Source organism: Pogona vitticeps, chromosome 3 (genome assembly GCF_051106095.1).
Source record: "Pogona vitticeps strain Pit_001003342236 chromosome 3, PviZW2.1, whole genome shotgun sequence".
Lineage (NCBI taxonomy): Eukaryota > Metazoa > Chordata > Lepidosauria > Squamata > Agamidae > Pogona > Pogona vitticeps.
Window position 1 is genome coordinate 201,495,048 of NC_135785.1, and position 12,724 is coordinate 201,507,771.

Sequence of the window (12,724 nt, forward strand, 5' to 3'; positions counted from 1 at the left end):
TATATTGGAATGGTTTCCTGGAATGGGGTGTGTGTGTGTGTGTGTGTGTGTGTGTGTGTGTGTGTGTGTGTGTGTGTGTGTGTGTGTGTGTGTGTGTGTGTGTGTGTGTGTGTGTGTGTGTGTGTACACAGGTAATGTGTACACACACACACACACATACAAATATATATGAGTGGAAAGGGTTCAGCTATCTATCAAGCTTAGCCTTTTGTCCAAGCAGAACATGATGCAAATATAAAGACCTATTTTGCATGTCTTTGATTGTTGCAGGTCTGTTGATTTACCTTTCCAAGCAGAGGATTAAATGTAATTAATTAAATGTTTTACTCATGTTAAGCTTGATTTTACTGATTTAAGATTAATTATTCTGTTTTTAGCTATTAGTCATGTTACATTGATAGCATCGCTGTTGAATATGCAGATTATCAGTATAAAAATAAATGTACTTCGGAAGAAATGCAAAACTACTGAGTTTTGGCAGTCAGTCCCAGTCAAATATTTTTACATCCAAAAAGATGTCATGAAGGAAGACAGTAGAGACTCCTGACTGTTGCCCTATCTTCATTCCCAGTTCCATACCATATGTAGTTTGTACAACTGATAGATAGCTATATACTGTTCAATAGTTAGATGGTAGAGGCAGGGTACAAGCAGCTGTAATGAGCTTCTACTGCATTCACATGAAAAAGAGAAACACCAAGAGAAAGCAGCATAAGTAACTGATGGTTCCTCATTTCATGCTTCCTTGCCCCTTTTGAAACATGAAAAGTGCATACAGTATGTCCCTTTCAGGAAGATGTATTTTACGCCCACAGCAGAGAAATGCACCAGTTACCTTAGGAGATATACACAAGTGTTTGTTTAAAAGATGTGGGAGGATGAAAGTGGATTCCTTCATAATTCTTTTCCCTGGTCCTTCCCATGCCTCATGGAAATCCATGGTGTGTCATTTTGTGGCTTTGAGTGAAGTACAATGGCGGTATGAGCTAAATCCAATTGTGAGGAAGGTGTGTTTTTTTAATGAATGGAACTTGTTAGTGTAGTACTACTATAAGTCCCATTGATTCTTATCAGTTTTCATTGGGACTTATAATTATTTAGACCTTTCTAGGCAGATTCTTGCCTCATGCAACAACTCATTAGAATAGGTCATAAAGCAATAGAAAGAAGATAAAAAGAAACATTGTATTGGTTCCCCTGACTTTAGAATTAAATTTGGTTCATACTTGGCCCATAGGTTAGGAAACTAAAACAAAGCTCTTCTCGAAACTGTGCATCAAAAGGCAACACAATATTTTTTTTAATTGATCTAATGAAATAAATATTTGGGCTGTCTCATTATCATCATCATGCCTGAAGTTTTTAATGACTGAGAGTGACCAGAAATAACAGCTCTATAAGAAACTGAAACATGATTCTTGGCTCCGTGTGTCTTTTTAGAGCTCAAGTACATTTTCAATGACATTTCAGTGCTATGTTTTTTAACTATTAGTTATACATTATGATTAGTAATTTCCTGATTTCTATCCATAACTCAAGTGAGTATGCATAGGATTCACATATCATATATATATTTTGTACAGGGTTAAATAACTTGAATTGCAATTTCCCTAACTTGTTGTACACAGTTGTCCTTTAGAAACAGACAAACAAGGTGGCATCTTTTTCATTATGTTTTCACTCAGCCATGTAGCCATGAAAAGAATCCTATAAGGTTTGCAAAACTTGCAGCAGGTCACTCTAACTCAAGTGCTATCTTGCAGGCTTTCCAAAAAGCCTGGAAGGCCCAACTATTCTTACTGGCTTCTTCTTTTAACTGTGTGTTTTCAAACAGCAGATTATGTACCAGGGCACATCTCAGTTATGTAGTCAAACACATGACCAAAGTCATTTCCTGTTACTTTATCAATTAGCCACAGTAAGTTACACAAATTTTGTATGAACATCAATAGGATTCTGGCCCATAGCTTGTTTGATTTTTTTTTAAGTAAGAATAGAAACAAGCTCTGGCCTAGATCTAGAGCGCCTGTGGATGATATTCACTTTGTGTTTCAAGGAAATGGATTTGACAATCTTTGTTCATTTTCTTTAATTATTTAATTTCTTCCTTTCATGGAACCCAAGCAAATATGCATACTATTCCATTAGCATTATATTCGTAACAAATCTGATAAAGTAGGTGAGAGAGAAAATGAGAATATAACTAATCCAGGGTCACCTTCATTGCTCGTAACAATTTGAACCTGTTTCTCCCACTTTCAATCAGATACTGTAACTACTTCAAAACATGTATGGTAAAGCAATAATTAGTAGAATATGTACACGTTCTACCTATTCTGTTTTTACAAATTACAGAGCTAATGCTCATTTCCACAAACCGTTGAGATCAGAAGATAATCAGGTTTTATAAAAATGATGAGCTTGACCATAGTAAGAAAAGCTGTGTGCATTAGGTATTAGGTAGATATAAGGCCTGAATCCATATAACAACAGAATTCACCACATTGCAGGAACTTGGATTCATACAAGTTTGGTCAAATTAGTGTTATGGCAGGTAAATCTAATACTGCCTACCTCTGTGTTACTCGAGTGACTTCCCTAAAGACAGGGTAAAATGAATTATACTTCAAAGAAAATGTGGACTCTCTTGACCTGTTGGTGCAGATTATTTTAACTGAAAAATAAAGATACATTCTTCTTTTTTCTTGGTTGCTTTTTTCCTATTCTACAGTGGGGTCTCGACTTAAGAACTTAATCCATATTGGAAGGCAGTTCTCAGGTCGAAAAGTTCTTAAGTCGAATCTGCATTTCCCATAGGAATGCATTGAAAACCATTTAATCCGTATCTGCTCTTTTCGTCCATAGAAACTAATGGGAAGCTGCTATTCCGCCTTCTGCCACTAGAGGGGGATATTTTTTCCTTTTTTCCTTTTAACCTAAGATGACTTAGCTTTTAAAAAAAGGAAAAAAAAGAGTTCGTAACTCGAATCTAAGTTTGTAAGTCGAGTCCATATATTCCTATGAGAGCGGTTCGTAAGTCGAAACGTTCGTATGTCGAGCCGTTCGTAAGTCGAGACCCGACTGTATAATCCTGGAGTTGAACAAATTTCACCAGAACGCCTGATGGGGATCAGATGCATTCTCATCATTCAGCTTCAATTCATACGTTCATAAATTGTGTTCCAGTAAACAGAGTAAAAGCAAAATTATCCTGATTTCTGTTGTCTTTTTGTCTTCAGGAGGAGCAGCTTTTATTTTTCCAAATACGTCAGTATATCCTGAAGCAACACAAAGAATTACTACTAGGCCAGGTATGCCGGATTCATTCTGTCAGTTTTGTTTTGCTATTAATGTGCTACTGTCTAGCTTACTGATCTTTTCATCCTCCACTCTCTTTTACCACAGAATAGTAGTACTAAATATATGATGTACAATTACACAAAACCTGTACAAACTATGTTCAACTATGTTAAATTATTTTGTTGTTTAGTTGTTAAGTCGTCTCCCGGCTCGTGACCCCATGGATCAGAGCACGCTAGGCCCATATTGCTAAGATTTTGTTAGGCACCTTGGCCATTAAAACAAAAGCAAACTCAGCATTCCATTGGTGGAATTTTAGGAATTTTTCTCACCTTTTTCTTTTTGCTGCCCCAAATATGGCTCAGGAAAGTTTATCAACACTCCAGAACAAGTATTGGAGGCTGCAGATTGTAGGGATAACTCAGTACAATTCTATTGAATGTTAAACATTTTTTCAGCAGAAGTTCACTGATGGATCCTTCCACAAGTATGAAAATATTTGTCAATTACAAAAAATATCCAAAATATTTATGGATTTTTTCCAGGAATTTTTTTTAAAGGTTCTTCACTTCTGTTTCTGAATCTAAAAACATAGACACATCTTTTTCTATTTCACAATATTTGTAACACATAGCATAGCATAGCATAGCATAGCATAGGCATCCTTCAGTCTCGAGAGACTATGGTAACATGCTCTGAATCGAGGAGTGTCCTCTCCAGAGCATGAAGCCCGGGTAAGGTAATATGGAGGATAGGCTGTTACCCAAGCAGCAGATCCCCCCTCTCCACATTGCTGAAATGGTCCAATGGAAAGGCAAGAGCCAATACAACTGGTTCCAACAATGTCGCAGGAGTTGGCAGAACGACACATGCTGCCTTCGGGACTCCAGCTCCAGATTTTGCCTCGAGGTTAACTCCTGAAGCCTTTTCCATGAGTGGATATAGCCACAAGGCAGTGGAGGTTTGAAATTGGAGTTTTCCTTCTCCTAGATGGGCTGCCTTCCATGGCTGACGAGCCCCACCTACCCGGCCTGCTCTTTAATAGTGCAAAAGTATGATCTGTAACACAAACCTATCTGAAAAGATACTTCATAAAACATTTGGATTTTTATTACATTCTCTCCATTGCTTTTTATTGCCTACCAAGTTGGTAAATTTTTGTACAGATAATCTATGACAGAAAATTATACCTCTTATCACAATAGTCCTTGTGGATGCATCTCAATAATTGACAATAAATTATTCTAGTGCTTCTGGGCTTTTATTAAAGTCTGGAGAAATCTGGCTTTTCTTAATAAGAAAATACATTTGACTTAGGTGAATGGAACTCAGTAGCCAGGAAACAGACTTCACTATAGGAGCAGATTATTTTTAATAATAGCAGTTGGGTGAACTATTGAAGGAATTAATTAGAATTTAGACTTAACACAATGCAGCTATCAACTATAGGGAGTATTTTACTCTCTATTAGGATCACTACACAGAAACCATCACACATGGAGAGATTTTTCCTTATTCTTCACTATGTACTTGAAACAATTCATTATTCACACAGATATACCTTATGAACCAGCCAGAAGATCAGCATGGACAAGCCACAGTCATCCTTCTCCCCAGTCAAAATGTAAGCTAGTGTTTTATTATTATTATTTCATGGCAGGTGAAAAACTTAATATTACAGTCTCTAATATCCTATTCTTGGGCAAGGTGTTGGAGTGGGTTGTGGCTTCTCAGCTGCAGGGATTCCTGGATGAGACGGATTATCTGGATTCATTTCAGTGTGGCTTCAGGCCTGGTTATGGGACAGAGACAGCTTTCGTTGCCTTGATCAGTGGCCTACACTATGAACTGGACAGGGAGAATCTGTCCTTGTTGGTTCTGCTGGACCAGGGCTTTTGATATCATCAACCATGGTATCCCTCTGGGCCATCTCTCTGGGATGGGATTAGGAAGCACTGTCTTACAGTGGCTCCAGTCCTTCTCAGTACTCAGAGGGTGGCACTGGGGTACTCTTGTTCAACACCCTGGCTGTTGGCCAGTGGAGTCCCTCAGGGTTATGTTTTGTTCTCTATGCTATTTAATATCTACATGAAAGCACTGGGAGAGCTTCAGTGTCACCTGTACACTGATGACATCCAACTCTATCTCTCCTTTCCATCTGAATCCAAGGAAGCTATCTGGGTTCTAAATCAATGTCTGGTGTCAGTAACAGACTGGATGAGGGCGAATAAGCTGAAACCTAACCCGGACAAGACAGAGGTGCTCGTGGTCACTTGAAAGGTGATCAAGGAATAGGGTTGCAGTCTGTGCTGGATGGGGTTACACTCCTGAAAACATAGGCAAGCAACTTGGGGATGTTCCTGGATTCCTCACTGAGCCTGAATGCCCAGGTTTCAGTGATAACCAGGAGTGCCTTAGCAAAGTTAAAACTACTGTGCCAGCTGCACCCAGTTCTTCAGAGGGCTGATCTGGCCACCGTGACATGTGCCCTCATTACATCTTGGCTGGATTACTGTGCTATGTGGTGCTGCCTTTGGAAAGTGTTCAGAAACTTCAAAGGGTCCCAAATGCCACAGACAGATTGTTAACTGGGGCTGGTTACAGGGCACATACATATAACTCCCCTGATACACCAGCTCTACTGGCTGCTGTTCTGCTTCCGGGCACAATTCAAAGTGCTGGTTTTATCCTACAGAGCTCTAAACAGCTTCAGTCCAAGCTATTTAAAAGACCACATCTCCATCTATGATCCTGTCCTGGCGTTAAGATAATTAGGAGAGGCCTTTATCTCAGTCTCATCACTCTCACAAGATGTACTTGGTGGGGATATGGGAGAGGGCCTTCTCTTTTGCTGCTCCCAGACTCTGGAAGTCTCTCCCATGGGAAGCTAGGCTGGCCCCATCATGGCTGTCCTTCTGCAGGCAGGTAAAGACTTTTCTCTTTAGGCAGGCTTTTCCTTAATGCCCGGTGGTCTGGAAGGATTTTAAAATGGATTTTTGTGCTCTGTTGTTTTAAATGTGTTTAAAACAAAACGTTTAAGAAGAAATTGGCTCTACCAATTAAGAGCCTACATTAAAGATGTTAAACTGTAACTCAGGTATATTCTTTCTTGTTTTTAGCGTAATCAGAGAGTGACAGTTGCATGTAAGTCATATCTTACCTCCTTTGAAAAAAATGTGGAGGATGGTAACAGGGGAAGTGGTCCTTCTAGTTGTAGTTGTCTATACATGGAATGCTTTGACTAGGGAAGCCTGCCTGGACCCAACATTATGATTCTTTTGTGCCAAGATAAGACATTTATTTCTGTGTCTTAACTATGGACACTAAGTGCCCATAGGCCAACTAATCATCCATATAATTTGTCCTGTGGAGCAAGGTCTTTTTCATTATTAATTGATTTTATTGTTTTTCTCATTTTTAATTTTGTATCTTTAAGATGCAGCTCTTTTTAAGAACAAAGCATCTAAGAAATGGGATTGCCTTATTAATATCATAACCACAAATGCAGTGTTCACTGGGGAGTCCATATTATACTGTGGATCTGTGATCAACATCCTGTTGTAGATGCTTCTTTTTTATTATTATTATTATTAAACAGATTACCAGATGAATAGATTTTCACCTCTATATCTAAATTCAGGAACCATACTCCTTCTTAGGTGGGAGTAGACTATGTTCCTTCCCAATAACAATGTTACTAGTCAAATATGAAAAACAAGTGCATGTATTGATTTTTCCCCCCTAGCTTCCCAAGGATCATCTTCAACTGTGCCCAAAACAGAAGACCAACGTCCTCAATTAGGTATGGATAAAGCTAATGCAATTATTTTCTGCACGAAGGGTTACTGAAGCCACCGATAGTAGGGACTGTCTTCTCTGCATGTGCAGAGATGAAGAAGCTGAAAAACAACCCCTCGTTTGTAAAAGATTAAGATTTTTGCTGGTGCTATTGATAAGATTTCCTGAACGGGCAAGAACATTTGTTTTTGCACAAATTGTGTAACTTGGAAGAATTTGCACAAAATGCACAATGGTTTCCCCCTCTGCTGGTTCATGAGCACTTCATCTACCAACCCATTCTAGTCCCTCCACCCTCAATTTGTTTAGGATAGTGGTTCTTAACCTTTGTTACTCGGATGCTTTTGAACTGCAACTCCCAGAAACCCCAGTCAGGACAGCTGGTGGTGAAGGCTTCTGGGAGTTGCAGTCCAAAACTCCTGAGTAACCCAAGGTTAAGAACCAGTGGTTTAGGAGACCAGAATGGAAATATAGTTGGTAGTTCTGGCAGCACTAAAGAGTGAAAAAGACCTGATGGAGCCCTCCTCCTTCATGTCTCTTCTGCACTGCAAAAGACTGCCAGTGTAGTGATGCTCCGGCGTCTTGTTCTGTCCAGGATCACAAGACTGAATTGCCCATCCTGCCAAGTAACATGAGAAAGGTGCTTAGACATGCCAAGTAGCTGCATGAGAAAGAATTTTGTTGCAACCCTGTCTTTGTTGAACCAGTGTAACTCAGTGTTAATATTGGTTTGTAACTATCAGTTAAGATAGAGTTCTTGTTTTGTATTTATTCCTTCAAACTAATCTAAATAACGGATTATGGCAGACAATCAATGTGCCAAAACTGATTTACCAGATTCTGATCAGAAGCACTAGTATCACATGTGTTTTAATAATTTTGTCAGTGTTGAAATATCAGCCTGATTTATGTATTTTTTAAAAAATTCTAGATCCGTATCAAATTCTTGGCCCAACCAGCAGCCGTCTTGCAAATCCAGGTACAAAGAAATATTACTGATTTATGATTTTTATCTATGAAATAGAAATGTATTAGCTAGGATCCTGTTGGATCTTTATGCTGACAAAAGAATCCTGTCTGGAAACCTTGAAAGTGTGTGCCCTCAGTATCTGCTCCAGAGGCCTGGGAAGCCCTTCAGAACAGAGTTTCAAGTGCCATGCAGAGCTGGAGAGGAAGGGAGAGAAGATGGTCGTCACACTGTGGGTGGATGGGAGGGCTTAATAAAGAGGGAGAATATAGCTTCCTCCAGGATCCATACATCATCTTCTTCTTCGGTCCCAGAGATTCCTATCCATAAAATGGTTGTGTCTTGTCATGTTAAGAAAGTCTGAATTGACAAGAATGGGATATTTAGCAAGTATGCATTCCATCCTTAGTTCATATTTAAAATAAATGATGTCTTATCTTCTCAAGTGGGAAAAATAATACTGAATATCATGACCTATAGAGCCTAGATCTGAGCAGTCTACTTTGATAGGGCTTAGCCAAGGTTGGGCTACCTTCTGCTCACTGAGAGCTATTTTATGGTAATACAGTGGGGTCTCGACTTACGAACGACTCGACATACGAACGTTTCGACTTACGAACCGCTCTCATAGGAATATATGGACTCGACTTACGAACTTAGATTCGAGTTTTTCCCCCTTTTTTTTAAAGCTAAGTCATCTTAGGTTAAAAGGAACAAAAAAAAATATCCCCTCTAGTGGCAGAAGGCGGAATAGCAGCTTTCCATTAGTTTCTATGGACGAAAAGAGCAGATACGGATTAAATGGTTTTCAATGCATTCCTATGGGAAATGCAGATTCGACTTAAGAACTTTTCGACCTGAGAACTGCCTTCCAATACGGATTAAGTTCATAAGTCGAGACCCCACTGTAGCAGGCTGGGGCAGCATACTAAAGTGACCAGTGTTGGGGATTGGTTGAGTTTAGCATTGTTACCTTTTCTGTCTTTCTGTCTCATGCAAACACATGGAAGCAAAAATGTGAACACCCCCCCCCCAAAGGAAGACATGTGATGCCATCATGCCCTTCCTCTCTTTTGTGCTGCACTTTCTCCAATATTAATCCTTTGGGTAGGGGGAGGCAAATAAATTTCAGTTCAGACCAGGGTTGTATGGAAGTTGGTTGAGTGCTGCATGTACCCAAGGGGCTCTAGGTTTCCTGTATGTAGGCTAGACTAACAGCCCAGTATCTCTGATCAGAGACGTGTTGAAAATGTATGCCTAAACATTTTTAGCCATTGCTTTTCTCATTTTCCCATCCTACTTTCTGTCTGTAGGGAGTGGGCAGATACAGCTGTGGCAGTTCCTGCTGGAGCTCCTGTCGGATAGCAGCAATTCTAATTGTATCACCTGGGAGGGCACCAATGGAGAGTTCAAAATGACTGACCCTGATGAAGTAGCCCGGCGCTGGGGGGAAAGGAAAAGCAAACCTAACATGAACTATGACAAGCTCAGTCGTGCACTCCGTTACTACTATGACAAAAATATAATGACTAAAGTGCATGGTAAGCGTTATGCCTACAAGTTTGACTTCCATGGGATTGCTCAAGCTCTCCAGCCACATCCTCCAGAATCATCCATGTATAAATATCCATCAGACCTGCCCTACATGAGTTCTTACCATGCACATCCCCAGAAAATGAACTTTGTTGCCCCTCATCCTCCTGCTTTGCCAGTCACTTCCTCTAACTTTTTTGCTGGACCCACACCATATTGGAATTCTCCATCTGGAAGTATTTATCCTAACACTAGACTTCCAGCCACTCATATGCCTTCTCATCTCGGCACTTATTACTAAAAGAAGAGAAATAATGTTAAGCCGCATTCCTCCATGGAGTAGAATGAATACTAATTAATGTTAATGGAGAACATGGAAAAAAAGTGCCTAAAAGACATGAAAAGGTTGACCAGGACTAAAAGATGTCATACAAATATGCTTTTTAATACAGGATTACAGGAGATGCTAAAGTGCATTGACATCAAATCTACAGATCGAACAATGAAATGTCATTCTTGGTAAAACTAGGCAATGATATGATAAACTTTAAAACAGGGGTTGGAAAGGTTTATAAGCTTTTATGTCATTTTTGATATCACGCTAATGCAGTCTGGGACTCTACTACAGCAATATAAGAAAATTCTATTATTAATTAGGATAAAGTACATGAATATATGAATGCAAAAAAAAACTACCTGTATTTTTTAAGTGAACATAAAGTCACTTAGCAGTGTCATAAAGATGTATCTAGAGCAAGACCTGATTTTGAGCGCAATGGTTTTAGTTGGAATGAACTTCAGTGCATTCTGTTTTCAAGAGGGAGGGATCAGCTACTTCAAACTGTGAAGACTATGCAAGCTAAGATTTCCTGACAGTGTTAAAGAGCTCTGAGCCAAATACTGGGACTGAGAATGTGCTAAAAGGCAAGAGTATGATGAGAGACTAAGGACATAGCCCATCAGGAAGTCCTCCTCTGCAAGCCCATTGAAAAGAATGGGAGTTGCACAGAAGTATTCCTGTAACCCTGTGTCTGATCTATGAAGTGGAAAGGGGTTAGAGAAGGAGAGATTGATCAGGAGTAAAGGAGAAGACAGAGAGATGTTGAAACTAAAACTGGACAGTATTTGAACTATGAAAAATTGCTTGTTTGGACTTGCAAAATACTATGTTGAGTGTTGTGCCATTTCCAGTATTATGAAAGAAAAGACTTGAAGTCCAAAAAGGGAAAGTAGTTGTATCAGAGAACACATCTCTATACCTAAAATGTAAAACTGGAATTGTCTATATTTAAAAGTAACGCTTAGGACCTCATTTTTTTAAAGGGAATTTGTTTTCTACTAGCTGATGGTAAGAGACAATCCCCAGTTGCCAAAGTCTGGAATCATATAGATATTTTTCTTAGGCAGCGCCAGTTTTTCTTTTCTGAGTCGCGAACGCTGTGCGTTTGTCAGAATGAAATATACAAGTCAACATTATTTTTTTTCCTTTTTATATGGTAATTATATAACTTATGCATTTATACACTACGAGTTGATCTCGGTCAACCAAAGACACATAAAGGGACAATCCAAAATATTGTGGCCTTGAATTTTAACTCTGTATGCTTCATGTTTACATTATGAATTTAATTAGTACTTAGAGAGCAGAATGTATGTAATAAAATAAGCTTGGCCTCGCATGGCAATTCAGATTGACATTTTAGTCTGTACCTTCATTTTGTGACTTTGATGCCAACTATGTTTTGTTCCAGCCATATGTTTTTTTAAATGGACTTCAGAAAGTTTTGTTAACTTATATATGTGGGTAATCTTCAGAAGCTGAACACAATAGCACAGATTATAGCACATACAAGAGGGCAAGGCAGATAAAATTCACATTAATTGTTCATTCACTTCTGCACAATTCAATACTTGTAGTCAATGCAATTTGGCAGACCATTTGAGAATGACTACCAAGCCAAAGGGCTAGATCATCAGTGGTATGGGTTTCTAATCTACTCTTGTTACTAATTTTAAGCCAAAAAATACACCTAGTCCTAGAATATGTGTTCATATCTAGATTTAAGATAATGCTGTAAGCATTCTAAAGAAAAGCTTCTGCTAGTTATATCAGAAAAAAAAAACACTAATGATTTCAGGGAAATGTGTGGTAAACTTTAAAAATGGACAGAGCACTAATTAATGTGGGTGCAATCCTGGAAGCCACTAAAGATTTTCTATGTGTGAAACTAAATGATACAGAAACATATGGCTGCCAATAAACACAGCAGACTTCCCATCTCCTCCTCCTCCTTTAGTAACATCTTGTAAAGAAACATATGTAGTGTGATGTCATTGTTCTCCAAGTTTTCCCCACTCAATCTCATTCAGTGCTGCTTGCTGGAGCAGCAAAATGTTCAGTGATGTCATACACTGTGATGTCATACAGTGATGTCATACACTAAAATCAGTTGTTACTAGGGGAATGCAGAACAAGAGACTTAAGTTCTCCTTGAGATCCACCAGGCATGTCTTATTCATTTGTCCCATTTCTGCCCTAAAAGCTACAATTAAAGTCATTTTTAATTACAACAATGCTCTCCATGGAAAATGTCTGTTGTGTCTCTCTGCTTTGCTAAGCTATCTTCTCACCAGCATCAGACAGCAAATAGTTTCTGTTCCCTTATACCCTATTTGGGGAGTGGGGGGAAATGAACATCAGATGATTCCTGCTGTCCGTAAAGATGACCAACCATTTATGTTTTAAAACGCAGCGAGCAGCGATCTTTTATCAATGGCTTTCACAGAATTCTTCTGGTGTGTGGGATTTGCACCTGATACAAATTATAGAAGCAAAGAGGGATCATATGATCACCAGCTTTGTTCTACTATGCATAACATTTATTAATAGTAACACTATTTCAGATTTTAATGCGAATGTGTTCCTATATGCATTTTATGTTCTTCTTAGAGAGTATCCCCCACAGATGTGCCGTAGAATAAATCCTATACATTTACTACAATTGACTCCCAAACTTATGAAACACATTCATTCAAATCATGTTTTGGCAGGGAAAAAAAACCACTAAAATTATTTTGGTGACCTAAAGAAAGAATCCTTGTCGCCTGCTCAAGAGAAATGTTGCT

The 12,724-nt window shown here is 38.9% G+C and overlaps 1 protein-coding gene across 1 annotated transcript in view; it reads left to right on the plus strand.

Annotated features, from left to right (window-relative positions):
• The window catches only part of ERG (ETS transcription factor ERG), a 163,238-nt gene extending 151,945 nt beyond the window's left edge, over positions 1–11,293 (plus strand). The window contains exons 7-11 of the mRNA XM_072994135.2: positions 3,240–3,311; positions 4,856–4,924; positions 7,046–7,102; positions 8,030–8,077; positions 9,379–11,293. Coding sequence (XP_072850236.1) covers positions 3,240–3,311; positions 4,856–4,924; positions 7,046–7,102; positions 8,030–8,077; positions 9,379–9,899 — 767 coding nt within the window. The 3' untranslated portion in view covers positions 9,900–11,293. The remainder of the gene's footprint in view (positions 1–3,239; positions 3,312–4,855; positions 4,925–7,045; positions 7,103–8,029; positions 8,078–9,378) is intronic.
• Positions 11,294–12,724: the final 1,431 nt, after the last annotated feature.